The following is a 19110-nucleotide window of genomic DNA, read 5'->3' on the forward strand; positions in this document are numbered from 1 at the left end:
TCGATGAAACTTGACAGGAAACCTGCTGGGAGCTTCTGGGAAAGCTTTTCCACCCGGATGAAAAAAGAAGGACGGGCAGGAGCACATGCCACCCTCTTCTTAACCTGCTCTGGACCCCGTCCTGAGAGGAGGGGATGCTGCAGCCGCCACAGGTACTAACCCCGCGCCCGGCTACCAACCAATCAGACTTCAGACCTGCCTTAGAAACGCCTGCCTCCGGATTTCTTGTTATGTACCAAGACATAAATCCCCATCGCTTACACCAGTTTTTACTAATTTTACTGTTATCTGCAGCTGAAAGCATCCTGATACACAACTGAGGACCTGTAATATCCAAACTCCCTCTAAGGAAGGTATGGTATTGTGTCTCCCGGAAGCCAGAGTTCATTCTCTTTCCACTCTACAAGCACTACCTTTTTCTCATGCTAACGATTCACTGATTACAACGTCATATGTTTTTTTTTTATTCACGTATCTCTCTCCCCACTATCCTCCTCCACTCTCCCCTATGAACTCTGGTGTCTTTCCAGAGACACCTGGGTTTGAACCGTGGCTCCGGCTTCTTAGTAGCTGCACGATCTCAGGCACGTCACATAACGTCCCTAAAGCCTCTATTAACTCAATAAAAATGGTGGATGGATGTTATTGTTACTGCTGTCACCATTTGTCAATACACCACTGACGACAGGCTGGAGCCAAACGAAGACCGAAGAGCAACCTGGGTGAACAGGAACAATTCTGCAGAAGTCTCCGGCAACCACAGCTAAGGGGCTCACTTTTCAAAGGGATCATCAGGCCGAGGAACAGTTCCTGACAAAGCCCGAGCTAGCAGGGCCCACTTCGGATGCTATGAGGCCCATCTTTCCTCTGAACATCATCACTATAAGCTTGTATAACCGGTGACAAGCCGGAAGATGTAACACATAAGATGACAGTTTTTAACAATGTTCCACCTCAACATTACAAGGAGCCATGCCTTTCTCAAACCTGCTCCTGAGATGAACATTTCACAGCAGGAGGGAGGCAGAACCACTATTATTTCTTTGTCTTTTCAGGGATTGTGACAACATGGTGAGAACAGCACGTCTTCCCACCAGCATAAATACTTTATGAATGCCTTTTGTGAACCTTCCCATCAGAGTGAATTGCTCTCCGGAGCAATTGTCTGCTCCACTGTAGCTGGTGGCCATTTGAGCCCCCAAATAATTCTATAATTGGATTTGTCAGGGAAAATGTAAAACAGAATGAATCTAATTCAGGCATTACCAAGAGTGACTGTGATGGGCCCAGGCGTGTATTTCTTTCCTGTGTTTGATGTGACTAATAACTCAGATTAATCAATTTCCCTGGGAGTGTGAGGGGGAGGAGGGGGAGGATGCCGCTGGGAGGGGGGAGGGGGGAGGGGGGAGGGGGGAGAGAGAGAGAGAGAGAGAGATGGAACCTTTTCTGTTTACCTTGCAAGCTACAGCATATACGGTACTTTGAAAAGATGTCCTTCTAAGCTGAAGGCTCTGACGGGCTAGAATGCAGTGGCTAGGGGTGCAAAGAAGCAGGTGCCGCCACGGGCTACATCTTTCTAGAACTGAGTTATCTCATCCCTAGAAATGGCCACGACGTTAGTGTCCCCACCCGGTGCAGAGCTTAGAGCTTTGCAATGTTAAACGAATAATGTTATACAAAATAAAACTGATGATGATGAAGAAAACCACCATCTCTTGGGTGAGGCACTGAGCAAGGCCCTATGTATAACACTGTCTCATTTAATCTCACTACGACCCCGTTTTGTAAGATAATGAAGCCTGGAAGGGAGAGGTGACTTGCCCAAAGTCATGGAGCTCATCAACAGAAGAGCTGGGTCCCTACCCAGGCCAGTCCGGCTCCCAAACAAACTCAGGCTTTTCCTGGTGCACAGAGCTGCTCTCAAGATATATTCTGACCAGAGGGAGGACACTCTCTTTGGAGCAGCAAGGAAAGATGACCAAAATAGATTATTCAATGAAAGAAGGAACAGAGCAGTGATATAAAGCATTCTACCTTTCGGGAAGGTGAAGGAGAGAATAAGAATATACATCTGTATCTGCATTAAGACTGTAAGGATAGAGAAGAAAACTAACAAAAGTGGGAGGAGAGAAGGGAGAACAGGACTAATGGGTATAGAATGGTGATATTAACTTTTGAACCACATGAATGTCTTGTCTATGGGGGAAAATATGTATTTTTAAGCTTCTCATGGAAGAATAGTCCATTCTGAGCTAACTGTGGTTATGTAAGAACACTGGGGACCTCGTGACTGGCACGTGGGAGTTACCAGATTGCCAAAATGCATTATTAACAAAAAGACAAAATACTGTTTTTTTTTTTTGCGGTACACGGGCCTCTCACTGTTGTGGCCTCTCCCGTTGCGGAGCACAGGCTCAGCGGCCATGGCTCACGGGCCCAGCCGCTCCGCGGCATGTGGGATCCTCCCGGACCGGGGCACGAACCCGTGTTCCCTGCATCGGCAGGCGGACCCTCGACCACTGCGCCACCAGGGAAGCCCTACTGCTTTGTTTTATTTTAACATACCTATCTATTTTGCTTCAGCTTCTAGAGTCAAATGAGGAGGCAGTCACAGTCCACAATGCCAGAGGCTGGCAGACTACTCCAATGACCGGGAAACGAACATTTACCAAGTACTTGTTCTGCACCAGGGACTATGGGACACTCCGCTTAAGTTAGTGCACTTAATTCTCATCGCCACCAGAATAAAATGGGAATTATTATCCTCATTTAACAGATAAATTACTGTAACTGAGAGTCAGCAAGGTGAAGTAAACAGCAAAGTCAGGATCTGAACTGATTCCCAATACACAGCGCGCTTATCCAGGCAAATGCGCCACAAAGGAAGTCCTCACCGCCCTTTGGGAAGGTCCACCTTACCTTGGTCAGTTTCAGAGCCTTGTCGCTCCAGCTGTCTCCGTAGCTTCTCATTTGTTTTAATAGATTCTTCTAAACGTTTTCTCAAACTTCTAATTTCTTGTATATGTTCCATTAGTAAGTCTACAGGAAGGAGGACATTTTTAATTTAAAGTCTGAAGCCCCCAACAAACTGAATAATTTATAGACTACGCAGTGATCTTGAAATTCTAAATAGTACTGGATATGTGAAGAGAGTCTTCCTTAGGCCTGGGGAGGCAGAGCTACTGCCCACAGCCCACAGCTAGTCTGTGATGATTCTCTGCAGCCCTCTACAAAGAAGATACTTTATATCACATGGAAAAATTACACACCATACAATTTTAATGCTAACTCTAATACAGCCTTTTATTCTTCTAAATATCAAATATTAATTTAAAACCTTCCTTTCGGGGAAACTAAAAGATCACTTTCAAGTTCGCCTGAATTGCCTGAGTTGATTAAGCCACCTTCATAACGAACTCAGATATTTTTGAGTCTAATCGTCTGAGAGGAATATGTTAACCATTTATCACTCACTAATTCAAGACTTAAAAACAAAGCAAAACAATAATCCCAACACTGGTGAGAATGGTAAGAAGGGTGCTCTCCAGGAATACATCCTGTTAGCACGAGTATAAACGTGTATGACTCTGGGGACTAGTTTTGTCATTAGCCTTAGAAAGGTTCTTTCCAATTTATTTTTACCAAATAATTCTACTTCTAGGAATCTACTTAAAGAGATCACCGGAGATGCTGACAATCATTTGTCAGAATGTTTGGAAAGGTTCATCTTGGCACTATTTATAACAGTCAGCACTGAAAATAACGCAAATGATTACGTTAACTGCTTTACATCCCTTATGATGCAGTGTTACACAGCTATTAAAATTATATTATGAAGACCATATAATATCATGAAAAAATACAGATACAAAATGGGTTATTCGGCATAATCACGACTCTGTTTAAAAATCCGCAGACAGGAAAGACACATATATGCAAAAGAAGGAAATACACCTAAATATTAACAGAGGTTGCCTTTAGGTGGTAGATCTTAGGCTTCTCAAAACTTTACTATACTATATCTTAACATAATATTTAACAATATATAGAAATTTAAATTTTCTAAAATGAGCATGCTTTTAATTTCTCAGCCTCTGCCACAGCTCACTTTAACAAAGAAAGGAGGAAGTGCAGTTCCAGTCCAGAGGTAGGTTTCTAGGATCAGTGTTTACAGCATCCTCACATTAAGTGTCCAAAGGCAAAACTAATGTCTTTCATTCATCAATTAGGGGATACCCGGTTTTGTCTTGGTAACGTTTGTTTTAAAACATTCTACTAATGTTATGACCCAGTTTTAATTCCTCCAAAATGACTTTCATTTAAAAGTATCACAATGGTACAGATCTTTTCCTAATGAAATAGCAATTCTGCCATGAATTTGAATGTTTACGAGATGACTTAATTCCCAGATCTTCGGCTACCTCCCATGAATGCCAGGAGTGCAGCAAGCCATTTGGCGGACTGCCTGTGGACCCCGCCTGCAATAAACTGAAGCAGCACGGCACCACACCTCCCGTTCCTGCCTTGCTGCCCCGCAAATCTTCCAGCGGCCAGTCAGGTCTCAGTGAGTCAGGAACTGTTCTGTTCTGACTGCAGCCTTCCTTCCTGGTTTATCCACGTCACATACTGCCGGCTTCTGGGGCAAAAGCCCTCAGCAGCGATCGGTTCAACACATCTTCTACTGAGACTGGCTGGAAGCTGGAATCATCCCCTGGCCTTAAGGAAACATTCCCGGTCGAATTGGACACCGCTTGTTAATTATGCAGCCCTAACTGGGCAGAAAGAAATACTATACTCATGTTAACACAGGAGAAAAATATCTGTCCCTCTTGCAATAATACCCTTCTGACAAACGCCGCCTCTTTAAACCCATAAATCCTGCAAGAAGCAGCCGCCAAAAACGACAGTATAAATATCTTTTGCCTAGTAGTTCCAATTTATAGAATCTAGGTTAAGAAAATGCCCCAGAATAAGGGGAAAGCTTTATGTTCAAAGATACTCCCTGCAGCACTGTTCACAATTGTGAAATTTTAGAAAATGACTTAAATGTTCAGCAACAGGGGAACATAAGGAAAACTGCAGTTCAGCCATTCAACGGACTATTCCAAAGCCACTGAAAATGATGTTATGTAACACGTCGGAAGACTTATGATATAATGCTAAGTGAAAAAAGGACAAGTACTAAATTATCTTTCTGCTCAGATTATAAGCGTGACAAAAGGAAAAACAGATGCAGAGACCAAAAGTCTGAAGAGAAACAAACGCAAAAAAGCCAACAGTGGGTTAATTAGGACAGCTCCAGAGAGCACTGTCCCCATTCAGGAAAGCGCCTGATAATCCACTTGAGAAGCCCAAGGTCATAGGTCCTCAGAGGAATAAGAAGTAAAAGATGGTTCTACACTGGAAATAAACCAAGGCTGGGGTGGCGGATGGGGCCTAGAGTGAAAAAAAAGGAGGGCAGGCTGGGGGAGAAAGAGGAAGTGCCTGGTACCACCGTAGCAGGAGGGTCTTAAAGAACAGGGATCACAAATATCCTGTCAACGATCAGCCTTGCTGCATTGTAAGCCCCGCCCCTCTAGTCCCTGACACCTCAAAGGCCCTGTGGGAGTGGTCTCGGGCGGCAGGAGGCAGCACAAGGGACAGGGAAACAATTCATGGTCTAACCCAAAGCAGGAGAAGGCAGAGAGTTAGAGCCAGAAATAACCGAGAGAAACCAAGTACACAGAAACTCACAGAAACTGCAGACGGATACGGCCACGCACCCAAAGAATGCACATCTAGGCAACTGGTTACTGGAGGACTCCAGCTGATACCTGCGTTACATCAAACGTGTACACTTCATGCTCGAGGTATGATTCCAAACCGTGCTCCCCTGGCCCCTGCGTATCCTAAAGGAGCCTCGGAGGCGCCACTGGGGATAAAGGCTCCACTCCTTTGGAAAAAATGTGTATCTTTTATACATACTCAGTTTCATCTGGAAAAAAAAAAGGGAGGGGGGATTTCTGCTGCTAAAAATAGATTTAAAAATTTTGAAACCCTGGTTCTAATGTGATCCGGTGTCAACAAGGAGTTTTTAGCTAGGAGGTGTCTGATTTGTACCTATTCTGGGCACCTTGCAAACAACCCCGCTGGAAAAAGGAGAGACCAGAGGATGTCAGCTGAGCTCCAGAGGCTATACCAGGGCTCAGAAAACTATGGCCCCCGTGTCAAATCCACCCACCACCTGTCTTGGTAAATAAAGTTTTATTGAAACATACCCACACTCACGCATTCACGTATTTTCTACAGCTGCATTATGCTGCGACAGCACGGCTGAGTAACTGCAACGGAGACCATATGCTCTACAAAGCCTAAGGTACACAGTATCCAGCCTTTTACTGGAAAAGGTCTGTCTGTTCTGGTCTATACTAGTCCTTGAACTTATGAACAGTAAGCCCTACCTAATGCCCAACAGGAGGCAATCAAGACTGCAAACACAGAAGGGTAAAGGGGAGCTCAGAGGCAGGTGGGGTCACGAGAGGCTGATTCTGCCAACTGAGCCCAAGGCTCCGTGCCCAGAGGCAGGACAAGGGGCTGACGGAAAGGGCCGAGGGTCACACTAAAGAGAAACACAGCAGATTTACTGAATTCAAAATCTCCAAACAGGGGGTTAGGTACTCTCGGGTCCCTGTACAGTTCAAAGCAATGGTCCTCAAAGCGACACCACCTTAGGAAGAGCTCGAAAGAGACAGCAAGAAATGGACCAGACCTAGACCTGATCCATAACCCCAGTGCTTTCCAGTCTGCCAGATAAGGAATGGCAAGGCATGTAACACGTCATCATTAAAAAAATAAAAAGGACTTTTTCCCAATCTCCAACACTTTCAACAACCGTAGCTTTCCCCGGTGATAAACGATAACTCTGAACAATGGGCCTGGGCCCTCGCAGGATCTCCTCTCACCTCGTAACTATTCAAATTTCACTATACTCTGCTTTAGTACGAAGGCAAGACAGCAAATTATCGTTCAAAGCAGGAAACTCTGGCTAGGTTTACGACGCTCAGTGAAGCTTGGCTTACCTTGAGAAACGTTGTTTGCCAGGACCAAAGTCTTCTCGGTCTCGCTGTCTTGCTTCTGGTCTCGTGAGGAGGAGGACTTCTCGGGGATTTCACAGTCGGACAGCATGTGACAGTCGGACAGCGCGTGTGAGGCTGAGGGAGCAGGAGACTCAGGGAGAATGTGTTGGTAGCTTAAGTTGTCTTCCTCAGTCCTTGACCGTTGGGATTGAAAGAGAAATCGTTTTCCACACTAAGATCCCAAACCAGGACCATGACTTAAGAACACTTAAGATGACTGGCTCTTTGTAATTTGCCCACATTTGCAATGGTGTTCTGGAGGCTTTTTGTTTCCCTAGAGCATTTTTTAGCAAGGATACTCTAAAAACAAACACAAAAAAGGCTCAGTGGGCTTGATGTGGAGCCAGTGAAGGAGGGGGAGCCACCGCCTGGCTGGTAGTGGAGGGACCCTGAGAGAGGGCATGAGTCAGCGGCAGCTGCCTACCAACTGGCCGCTCTGCACCAGGCACTTTACGCAGGCTGTCCTCCTTGGTCCTCACAGAATCCCTCTGCGGTCGGGAGGACCATCCTCATTTAGAGCTGCGGGGACGGAGGCGCATCAGAACCTTGCCCACAGTCTCACAGCTTGTACGTGGCAGCGCACACATCTGAATCCATGTCTATCTGGCTCCAAGGCCCCAGGAGAACGTGGGGGGGGCCAACCCAAACCTACGAGGTGGACTTACGGGTTTAAAAACCTCAAAACCCTCACGGTCCGCAAGCAGATTCTGGTATCACCATTGAGGCAATCATCCGGTTAGTGACCTGTATTACCCAAGGGCCACCTAAGCCGGGAGGAAAACCACCCTGAACTCTGTGAATCCCCATTACAGATAAGCTCCTTAATTTAAGCTCTTTTTTCTCCCATTTTTTCCTATTACTTCTTGTCTCATTATTCATGAGCTCAGACAAGAGCAAAGGACTCTAAAGCTGCAACGCATTCATTAACAGGTAAACAGCAGATGCAATTGTGCTCAGACAGCGTGATGGATGCGATGGCTTGCTGCTGCCTCGCGAAGTGCAGAAGGGGCTGAGGGCACCCATTTAATTAGCGTGAGCACTAAGCCTACAGCTGAAAACAGCAGAACAGAAGGAACAGAAACAAACCTGCCAGAAAGGGAAGGGTGACACGTGGCTGAGGAAGGCCAAAAGAGGCTCCCTGCCATTCTCCAAGCAACCACGGTCGGCTTTCAAAATGGCCAATCTGATCATGTCTAGTCCCAGCTTACTCTCCTTCAAAGACTCCCCTCTTCCTGTAGAACAGGATTTGGGCTCTTAAGGCAGTATCTGAGGACCAGCCCAAGGCAGCCCTGCCTGCCTCTCTAGCCTCACGTTCCATGCACCAGCCACGCAGCTCAAAGGACCCGTGTCTCCGTCACCTCGAGGGGGGACACTCTTCCAACAAGCCACGCCCCGGAGCCTCGCGCTTCAGATCTCAGTGAAGACCATCTCCACTCGGGGAGGCCCTTACTGCCCTCTCCGCAGCCTGCCGGTGGGACATGACCCACCGTTATTATCAGGACAGAAGTGGAGGGTTGAACTGGGAGGGGTCTTGCGAATACCGCAGTGGGAGAGGAAAGTTCCTTCTAAACTTACAGAAGCCCTGAGTAAAATGCCCTCCAGTGAAGAGCTGTGATACCTCCCCGCCGGCCCACTCTAACGATGCTGGAGGCCTTCATGATGCCAGTAAAATCTGAAACTCTGCACCCCAGGCTGGTCTTCATTTCTTTATTTTGCCCCCAGGAGTCCAAAGGGTCACAGCTCCAAAGATGAGGGAAACAGCAATGGCACTAACGACAGTCAGAACCTTGAACAAGTCAACAGAGGAGGGCGAGACCCTGACGTTTCCAGATGGCCACAGAGGCAAGCTAAGAGCGCTTGCAATCCGTTTATTCCATGAACATTTTTTAAAAATTCCAACCACATGCCAGATAGCTGGGGCTAGAGCAGGTGTGCAGATACTAAAGAAGTCTTTGCCCTCAAAAGGCAATGTGCAATAACAATAAGAGCCCAGGTGTTGGAGCATAACAGATTCAAGTTCAAATCCCAGTTCTGCCTCTTAATGGCAAGTATGCAACTCTGACCCTCAGGGTCCTCATCCTAAACTGGGAACAATAATGCTCACCTTGTAGGGTCAGAAATAACGGATGTGAATGCCTAGGGCAGCAGCTGGCACATACCATACCTAGTTAATGCTGTCTCCTTACCTCTTTCAAGGAATCCTGGGCACGGAAAGATAAACGCAGAAAATATTATAATACCATGTGGTAAGTGCTATAGTGTAATTATGTGCCAACTGCTATAGGAAGGATCACTGATGCTGGGATGCAGTGGAGAGATGGGGGTGTCGGGGAGAGCAAGGTCCGTTTCCATGTGAACTGACTCTGAAGAAGGATTTTTAAATTATAAGCAGAAGAAGGCAGTGTACCGCTTGTGTATAGGCGTGGTCTGGAGAACAATCAAAACGAAGATTAAGACTGAAGCATGGGGTACACGATGAAAAGGAAAGATGGGTCAGGCTCAGGAGTCTGGAATTCATCCTGCAAGTATCCAGGAGCCAACAGAAGGAATGTGTCATCTGGGTCAAATCACCTGACAGAAACGCCAGGAGCAACCAATGCAAATGAAGGAAGGCTGCGGGATATACGGCGTGAACTTCTGGTTTTGTATGACCATTGTCAGTTTCACAGGTATTTTTGCTTTATTTACAAGACGCGGGAAACTAATAGAACAGGAGGGAGCAGAACACTCAAAACGCTGGCAGACAAACCTAACCCATAACGTCTTCTTACCAAAATGCCACACACTCACCTCTCTCTCAGTTCCTTCTGGGTGCTCATTTCCACTTCAACTGAATTTCCTGGAAGCAGAGATAACATCAAGAAGGAAAACATTAAAAAAAAAACCCAAAAAAAAGTGCTCCCTAACAATTTCTTCCTCATCCATTTGTTTAAACACTCTTCATAACAGTCCCGGATATTTAAAGTAGGATTACCAAGAATACCACTCAGACTCTAGACTCCTCCTTTATCACTGCTCTGGCGCTAGTTCCAGGAGGAAGGTGACGGCACTGAATCTAAAAAGCAATCACAAAGGCGCTGCTGGGTGCAGAGGCTCTTCTTCCTTCTCTAAAACTCTGATACTAACAGAATACAGGCTTGTTATAGGAAACGGGTAACAGAATTAAGAGAAAGAAGATCGCTACCCTCCAGGTACCCACCACAGACGTGTTACTGGCTTTCCTTCCATTCTTTCTTCCACGCATTTTGACATGGGTGATACTGTATCACAACTTAATTTTTCACTCTGGCCTTTATTACGAGCATTTCACTTACCAAATTTGCCTTAGTAACGGCATGCTTAATGAGTACGTGAATATTCCCTTGGAGGTGGGCATGGTCCAGTTTCTGCCAGTTCCCTAGCTGATGTCTAGGCCCTCTCCAATTTTTCACTTTTAAAAAATAAATAAAATAAACTTCTTTGTGCATACACCTCTATCTACACTGAAACTCTCCTCCGGAAAGGCTCTCAGAAGTGGGATTCCTAGGACAAGGAGGCTGTGAGTGCAACTAAAAACGCTGGTGCCTGCAGCAGGGGGAATGACTAGAAGAAATGACAAAAGAAAACAAAATACGTGGCTCAGAACGCAGTCGGGGACAATGCTCTGCGCCCCCTGCGTGTCATCACGCGCTGTTTGAAAGGAACACGTGAGCCCAGATTTCAGAGATGAACAACTTTAGTTTAAAGATACTTCCGAACGCTGGACACTGCAGACGGGGAGGAGCTCGTTGAAGAAACGAACGCGTGGCTAAAGGAAAAACAAGCCTCCTAGGGCAGCGGTGGAAAGATGAGGCTATAATTAAACTGTACCCACACGTACCATTTTCAAAACTACTCATAAAAGGAAAAGTTCTCAAACACCACCGTGCGGAGGAAAAGATCACGGGAGACACGCACATCTGCTCTGTATCTTGCGGTTCCCACCCACAAGCTCCCCAGGCCAGCTGGGTGGCTGCCAGGGCTCCCTCTCCGCCCACCGGGCCGGGCCCTGGGCACCAGCACCACGCAGGGCGCACGGGCTCCGGGAATGGGTGCTGAGGGCGGTTCCTCGGTAGCCACCGTCTCCTTCAGGCCTCACAACAACCCTAAGGGCACAGTGTCCGGATCTCCGTTTGAAGGTAAAGACGTGAAATCCAGGAGGTCTAATATTCCCACTCTCCCACTCTCCCCACTTCCCACTCTCACCTACTTTACTGCTTCGGTGAAGCAAGGGCAATGGAGACATTATCACAGCTGTCCCACCACAAATCTACATCTCCATCCTCTGGTTCCATCGCGACTGAAACTCGTATGATATCTGGACTCCCCAAGAGGTAGGGAGAGGTTGACAGGCCTCCACCCCAGGGGATGCTCTCAAGGGCTCCCTGTCTCTGTCCTCTGCATCCCGTCTCAAGGGCGGGAATCTACATCTGATACCCCTGACTGGTCAGATTCCAAGACCCTGACATTCCAAGTCCCACGTGAACGGGCATGGATGAGTGTACCTTAGAAGAAGAACTCACTTGGCGTTTTCCTCTCACACCTGCACAGGGCTGCTTACTAATGTTCAGTTAATGATACGATTTTGGCCCTTAGACCCTAAGGATGGGCCGTCTGCCCCAGCCTAGCCTTCCAAAGAGCTCAGGGCTCTACACGTGCTAGGCAGGCAAGCAATAACGCAACATCTGCTTCACATTTACCGTCGTTCTTCGGAGGCACGTGCCTCAGGGACTACAACTGGCCCAGCACAGGCTTCAAGCATTCTGGCTCACCTAACCGTAAACTCATCTTAAAACCAGCAAAAAAACTCTCCTCGATTCCTGACAAAGTCCACGACCACAGATGGAGTCCACGACCCGGATGCCACCAGCAACGCTTGGCTCCCCTTCTTCAAACCAGAGATGCTTTGGGGAGCTTGTAATGACTCAACAACTGTACTCCATTCGTTTCGCTTCCACCACAGAGTTCTTTAAGACCAAGTGACAAATTGTTACTGTGGGACTCATAGGGAGATCGTCAGTACAACTGATGCATTGAATTTCTTGGTGGAATCTGCCTTCACACAGGTGAGAGGGTACCATCTGTCAAGCTATTCCAGAAGCTTAGGAAGCACGTCATGGAAACACTCTCCCATCTCTCAGGCAAATCTTATTGCTACACTTAAAAAGCTGTGGAGTATGTGGCAGTGGGGGGGGTTTCATCTTTCCAAATAAAGAGACATCTAGTTATCCAACACATAGCTGAACAAGCACGAGAACCACGATGCAGGACAGGCTTGTAACTGATGGACCCACCTTCAGTCCCCTCCCCTCACTGACCCCTCTGTACTCGGCCACCACGTAAGAAGCCTCTTGTGAAATGGTACTCCCTAGGTCAAAACCCATCAATCGTACAAAATTAAGTTCAAATATCAGAGCCTGGCATCTCCTACATGACCCAAATGTTTCTTCCTTTCCATCTCACTGGTAATTCATATTAAATATTTACAGTCCTCCTCCCGGGTGCCTGTGCCCGACACTGAGGATACAGAGATGAATGAGGGGCCTGCCCCAGTGAGTTCACAGCTGAGTGGGGATGGTGGACCCAAAAGACAACTACACGACAGCGCTGTGACAGAGGCAGCATCGGATGCTGGGGGAGGACCCACAGAGGAGACAAGCACGATCCAGCCTGGACCATCAGAGAACTTACAGGAGGTGACAACTGATCTAGATCTTTCAGGCAGGAAAGAACTGCTTTATAAAGGTAAGAAGCAGCTAAGGTGCTGCGTGGAGGGCAGATTCCACAGACACTCAGGAGAGAAAGTCCTCCATCCCATCGGACAGCCTGGCGCACACAGCTAACCAGAGCTTGCACGCCCCATCACCACTCCCAAGACACCCTTTCCCACCAGCTGTGAATCCTCCCAGTGTGGAAGACTGAGCTCCAATATCCTTTCCTCCTGGAAGCCTCCCTTCAGAGTCCACAGTGCCCCCCCTCCAAGCTCAACTATGTGGGCCAGACAGAGGCAGAGCACATTTCATCCAAGGGCACCCCAGAGCCAGGTCCATACCACATAAAACTTCCAGCAGCAGCATTAAATCCTGACTGGGCACTACCTGTCTGGTCCCTTCCCAGGCTGGGAGGCCAGGACAAGACCAGGCCCCCACCTTCCAGGAGCTTACGCTCCGAAGAAATAAAATATGCCTACAAGAAATCATTGCTGTCACCTCCTGAGCTCCCACTACTGGCCAGGAGGACACCAGATGCTTTAATAATCTCAATCCTCACCAATAACTCTGCCAGACAGGTGCTATTATCTCACAGAGGAAATCTGACCCTTAACCACAAAGCTGGGATTTGAACTCAGGCCTGTCTGGTTCCAAAGATTCTGTTCTCTCCACCCCATCACATGGCCCCCATCACAAGGCCAGAAGTGATGCCATATGAGAGCTACAACCAACCCGGCAACAAAGAAAATGAATAGGTTTGCTTTCACTTGAGGTGACCAAATGAAGCTTCCTGGAGGACGGGCAGAATTTCTACAAGTGGAGAGGGAGTAAAAGCCTTCTAGAAAAGGACTGATTTGAACAAAGTCCCAGAAGTGGGGAAATGCAAAGCCAGGCCCATGGAAATTGTTGAGAAGGACACCCAATTTGACAGGAGTGTGAGGGAGGGGCATGACCTCATGGGGGTCAGGTTAGGCTGTGAAAACAAGCTGCCTGGGTTCAGATCCAGACTCGGCCACTACCTGTGTGACCTTGAGCAAGTAAGTTAACCTCTCTGTTCCTCATTATTAAATGAGGATATTAAATAGTAGGCTGAGAACAATGCCTGGCATACAGTAAGACCAGCCCTCCCCATTGGTTCTCCTTCATATTCATCATTATCATTCCGAGGCTAGAGGGCTGGAAAAGGCAGACCATGGAAGCCCTTGAAAGAAATGGATGCTTCGGTCCAGAAGAGAGTGGATATATATATACGTATAACTGATTCACTCTGCTGTACACCTGAAACTAATACAGCATTGTAAAGCAACTATACTCCAATAAAAATTAATTTAAAAAAAAGATATGGATGTTTCGGGTTCATCCCTGTGGCAAAGGAGCACCAAGGGAAGGGATCCCAGCAACTGTCTTCTACTCACGCGGCTAAACCCTGACACACACGGTGAGCTCGCTGAGGACAGGGACTATCTCACCATCTTCTTCCTCGGCACTCACTCAAAAATACCTGAAGACAGGGCTTCCCTGGTGGCGCAGTGGTTGAGAGTCCGCCTGACGATGCAGGGGACACGGGTTCGTGCCCCGGTCCGGGAGGATCCCATGTGCCGCGGAGCAGCTGGGCCCGTGAGCCATGGCCACTGAGCCTGCGCGTCCGGAGCCTGTGCTCCGCGACGGGAGAGGCCACAACGGTGAGAGGCCCGCGTACCAAAAAAATTTATATATATACCTGAAGACAAAAACGGCCTTCCTGATTCTGATTCATGCTACTGCTCTCAGGAGGTACCACGGACAAGGATATGGTGGAAAACCTGGGACTGCAATACCAGTCCTTGATCTATTTGGGGTCTCAACCCACTTTGAGAATCTAAAATTTATAGACTATCACCCCAGAAAAACACCAACACTCACAAAATCTGGAGCAGGGCTCCAGACCCCTAGTGAACTCCCTAGCCTATGGAGAGAGGCAAGAATCCCAGCTCTAATCCTTACCAGCATTAAGAAAGCACACTACCATCCTACTTCTTGGGTTCTACCAATTAAATATCATTAAAGAGGGCTTCCCTGGTGGCGCAGTGGTTGAGAGTCCGCCTGCCGATGCAGGGGACACGGGTTCGTGCCCCGGTCCAGGAAGATCCCACATGCCACAAAGCGGCTGGGCCCATGCGCCGTGGCCGCTGAGCCTGCGCGTCCGGAGCCTGTGCTCCGCAGCGGGAGGGGCCAGAGCGGTGAGAGGCCCGCGTACCGCAAAAAAAAAAAAAAATCATTAAAGAAATAACAAGGATATGCACAAAGATTCCAATCCACTGTCCTTTATCATAGCCCCAAACTGGAAACGAACTAAATATCCATCTAATGGGGAATGATTAATTATGGTACATTCATACAAAAGAATGCTCTGCAACCACTAAAACCTACAACGTAGATTAACATTTATTATCTATAATTGAACAAAGGGAGAGGTTGCAAAGCGTCCTACTTCCACCAAGAATACACATATGTATAAAAAAGGTCTGGAAAGTGTACACTCCAGGATGTTCATGTTTTGCTGTATAAATGATAAAATTATGGGAGTATTCGCTCATCTGCTATCCCACAATAAACATGTACCGTTTTGTATTAATAAAAAAAAAGGGCTACATTTAAATTTTTTAAGAACTCATGCTATGCAACTACCTCAAATATAAAATTACTTTATGGTAAGCTCATTTCATAATTCAGGAGCCAGACTCTTCAGATGGCATCCCAGAAAGACCCACCTCTGTTACATTTTATTCTCTAAGAAAAAGAGCTGCTGTAGTGAGGCTCCTGAGACTTCTATGCCTTTTGTAGAAGAGAATTAAGTTCTGTGTTTGTGTTGTCTGCTAAGCCCGAAATGCTTCTGCTTCCAGACCCATAGGAAACAAGAAGTGAGATCTCCTTGGGTCTGTCAAGGTAAATAACTAAAAAATAAATCAAGGGGAGGCGGGTGGATGAGGGAGGGAGGGCACCTGGTGCCAGAGGCAGTCTCTCTCAGCCTCCCACTCCCAGGTTGAGGGCCTGTAGGAAGAAAAGAGACAGATGGAAAATGCCTCGGGCCGGGAAGACACAGCTCTCTCTTGAGGACCCACTTATCCCTCCAATAATAAAATGGAAACTAGCTTATTTGGAAAACCTTAGCCAGAATAAAAGTAGATTTCGTAAAGCTGGAAAAAGTCAAGTGCTCCTGTGTCAGAGGTCCCGGGAGCTGGTACTAGAAAATCAGCCTGCGACGCACCTAAGCGGCTGGGCCCTTCTTAAAAACGGAGGAAAAACATTCCCGGAGCCCAGAAGGCCAAACTACCCCCACATTCTATCTTGGCATCACACTGAACACACGTGGACCCTCATGACCCATCTGTGTGGATGTATGAAGGCATGAAGACTGAGGTCAAATCCAGGTTCTGCCATGTCAGTTGTGACTTTGAGCAACTGACCTCCCTCTGTGAAGGCCAAGTTCCTCACATAAATCAAGTTGTTCTGAGGATGAAGCCCCCAGGCTCACAAGTAGAGATGCGAGTAAGCACTCAGGACTCCAGGGCCATGCACCGAGCCACGCACTCTGCCAAGGCCTCACGTCCATGATTTAACTTGACCCTCATGACTCACAAAGGAAAGCCTTTGATGCTGAGCAGAGAGCGGTCATGACCTGACTTACGCTTTGTAAAGGCCACTCTGGCTACAGTGAAAACGGACCGCTGTGGGACAAGGGTGGAAGCACAGAGGCCAGAGGAGAGGACCGCCAACCACCCAGGCGAGGTGACGGCAGCCAGCTGGAGCCGTGGCGGCAGGGAGGGGGAAACCCACTCAGATCTGGAACCGGCGCTGAAGGCAGGGCTTCAAAGGGGCAGCCAGTGGGGTGGGTGGGAGTACTGACTCCGAACAGTGTCCTCTTAGGAGCCAAGGGAGGACGAGATTCCCCAAGGAAGAAGAAGCAACCGCAACCACTCTCAGAGGGTCAGGAAAACTTATCAGTAATGTGTGCGTGTGTGTGTGTGTGTGTGTGTGTGCGCGTGCGTGTGTGTGTGTGTGTATGTATGTGTGTGTCTGTCTAGAGAGAAAAAGAGAAAGCAAACATGGCAAAGCGGATGAAGATGGATGATCTTTGTTGAGATCTCAAAGAAAATGCAAATTATTATTTTTTAATTGTAATGCGATAACATCTATTCAAGTACCTAGCATGTAGCAAAGGTTTTCTTTCATCCTTTCTCTGACCACCTCTGACCCTCGACTATGTTGTTAACCAATGAAAGTTTGGGTTTTCTTGTTTGTTTGTTTTCTTTGTTGCTGCCAAGATTAAAAATCCACAAGTCTTTACCTGCCAAACCCCGGTTTCCATCTTCTCTTGAAAATTTGGAGGAACTGGCAACCACGTGGCCACGCCTCACCAGCCTGGCCCCCGAGGCCCCTCCACTGGACCCCAGGTTTGGAACACTGCAGACCGCCAACCACGCGGAAGTGGTCACCAGGAGGAAGCAGCAGCCAGTGGGGCTCTGCCATCATCTCATCAGGGCAGAGGGGCGGAAGGAGAGGCCAAGGAGTCCGTTCCTCCTGGGCCCCTCCAAGAAGTCCTGGATCAATTCCTGATGGGTCTTAAGATCCGCAGTCCCTCGCCCCACTTACCCTTGAGAAACAGATTTTCCAACTGCTTCAGCAGCTCCGCGCACTGATTCAGCTGCTCCTGGAAACCCTCGGCCACACGGCAATCCACGTCGCTGGCCTGCAGCAGCTCCTCAAAGGCCTTGATCATGGCGTTCATGTGCCAACGATAAACGACACAGATGCCGTGGCTGTCCTTAATCTGCTGTCGTTGAAAGGAGAGCTCCCTGGCTTGGGCCTGAACTAACGAATCATATCTGATAAAAGGAGGGAAAAGAAAATGCTTGGACCGTTTTAGAATTGAATTTCCACGACTTTAACACTAATTGGAGAAATGACAGAGCACAATTTTGAAAAGCCTGCAGCTATGCAAGTATCTATACTTCTAGAAAAACTGCAACTGTACAAGGTCACTCCTCCTTCGATTTCAAAACAGCCAACAAATGCTGGAACAAAGGTTGTTCCGCAATATTTTTAACCTTACGAAGCCCCCAATTAAAGTACAGATTGGCAAGGACTCAAGAGAACAATTAGTTTCCACTCACTCTTCAAAAATACTAGTCCGAATTGTAGAAACGAGTGCTCCAAGGGTCAGGGGACCCAGCACCAATTCTCACGAAGGACAGAAAAGAAACTGTAAGGCAGAAAAACAAAAACAGGACTCTATCCTCTCACGTGAAAGGTCAGAGGATAATCATAAACAGAACTACCATTCACGGAGGGTCTACGACCTGTCAGCCACTGGATTAAGTGTCTGTTTTATAAGTTATCTGTTCCTCTCAATCTCGCAACAACTGTATGAACACCCCGTTTACAGGAGAGGAAACTGACTCTTGGACATGGCAGGTTGGTTAAACAGTGAAGACTTCTCACTTAAACACAGCTCTGCCTTCAAAGCCCAACTCTGTTATTTGCAGTGACGGGGATGGACCTAGAGTCTGCCATACAGAGTGAAGTAAGTCAGAAAATGAAAATCAAATACCGTATGCTAACACATATATATGGAATCTAAAAAAAAAAAAAAAAAGGTTCTCACAAACCTAGGGGCAGGACAGGAATAAAGACGCAGACGTAGAGAATGGACCTGAGGACACGGGGAGTGGCAAGGGTAAGCTGGGACGAAGTGAGAGAGTGGCATGGACATATATACACTACCAAATGTGAAATAGCTAGCTAGTGGGAAGCAGCTGCATAGCACAGGGAGATCAGCTCGGTGCTTTGTGACCACCTAGAGGGGTGGGATAGGGAGGGTGGGAGGGAGACGCAAGAGGGCGGGGATATGGGGATATATGTATACGTATAGCTGATTCACTTTGTTATACAGCAGTGACTAACACAACACTGTAAAGCAATTATACTCCAATAAATGTATTAAAAAAAAAACAACAAACCCAACTCTGTCCATACAACACCGCCTCCTGATGCCACATCCGTCCTTCCCTATGTGAGCCCACAAGTATTAGTCGGCAGTGAGAAAAACGCAAGCTCAGGAAAGCGTGGCTGTCTTCCTTACCAACTGTGGGCGCAGGAAGCTGGCCACAGAGTGGCTTGCCAGAGACCCTGACCCTTCCGTTCCCCATGTTCCCCATTCCCTGAAACGATGATTGGCGACCACCTTCAACCCCACGTAAGCACAGAGAGATCACGTGACAGCAGCA

The 19110-nt window shown here is 47.5% G+C and overlaps 1 protein-coding gene across 1 annotated transcript in view; it reads right to left on the reverse strand.

Moving 5' to 3' along the window:
* CDK5RAP2 (CDK5 regulatory subunit associated protein 2) overlaps window positions 1-19110 on the reverse strand; it is a 186844-nt gene that overhangs the window by 22716 nt on the left and 145018 nt on the right. Inside the window, exons 25-28 of the mRNA XM_065879236.1 lie at window positions 17477-17709; window positions 9906-9954; window positions 7059-7249; window positions 2920-3039 (exon numbers count right to left, since the gene is read on the reverse strand). Coding sequence (XP_065735308.1) covers window positions 2920-3039; window positions 7059-7249; window positions 9906-9954; window positions 17477-17709 — 593 coding nt within the window. The remainder of the gene's footprint in view (window positions 1-2919; window positions 3040-7058; window positions 7250-9905; window positions 9955-17476; window positions 17710-19110) is intronic.

This window comes from Phocoena phocoena, chromosome 6, assembly GCF_963924675.1.
Source record: "Phocoena phocoena chromosome 6, mPhoPho1.1, whole genome shotgun sequence".
Lineage (NCBI taxonomy): Eukaryota > Metazoa > Chordata > Mammalia > Artiodactyla > Phocoenidae > Phocoena > Phocoena phocoena.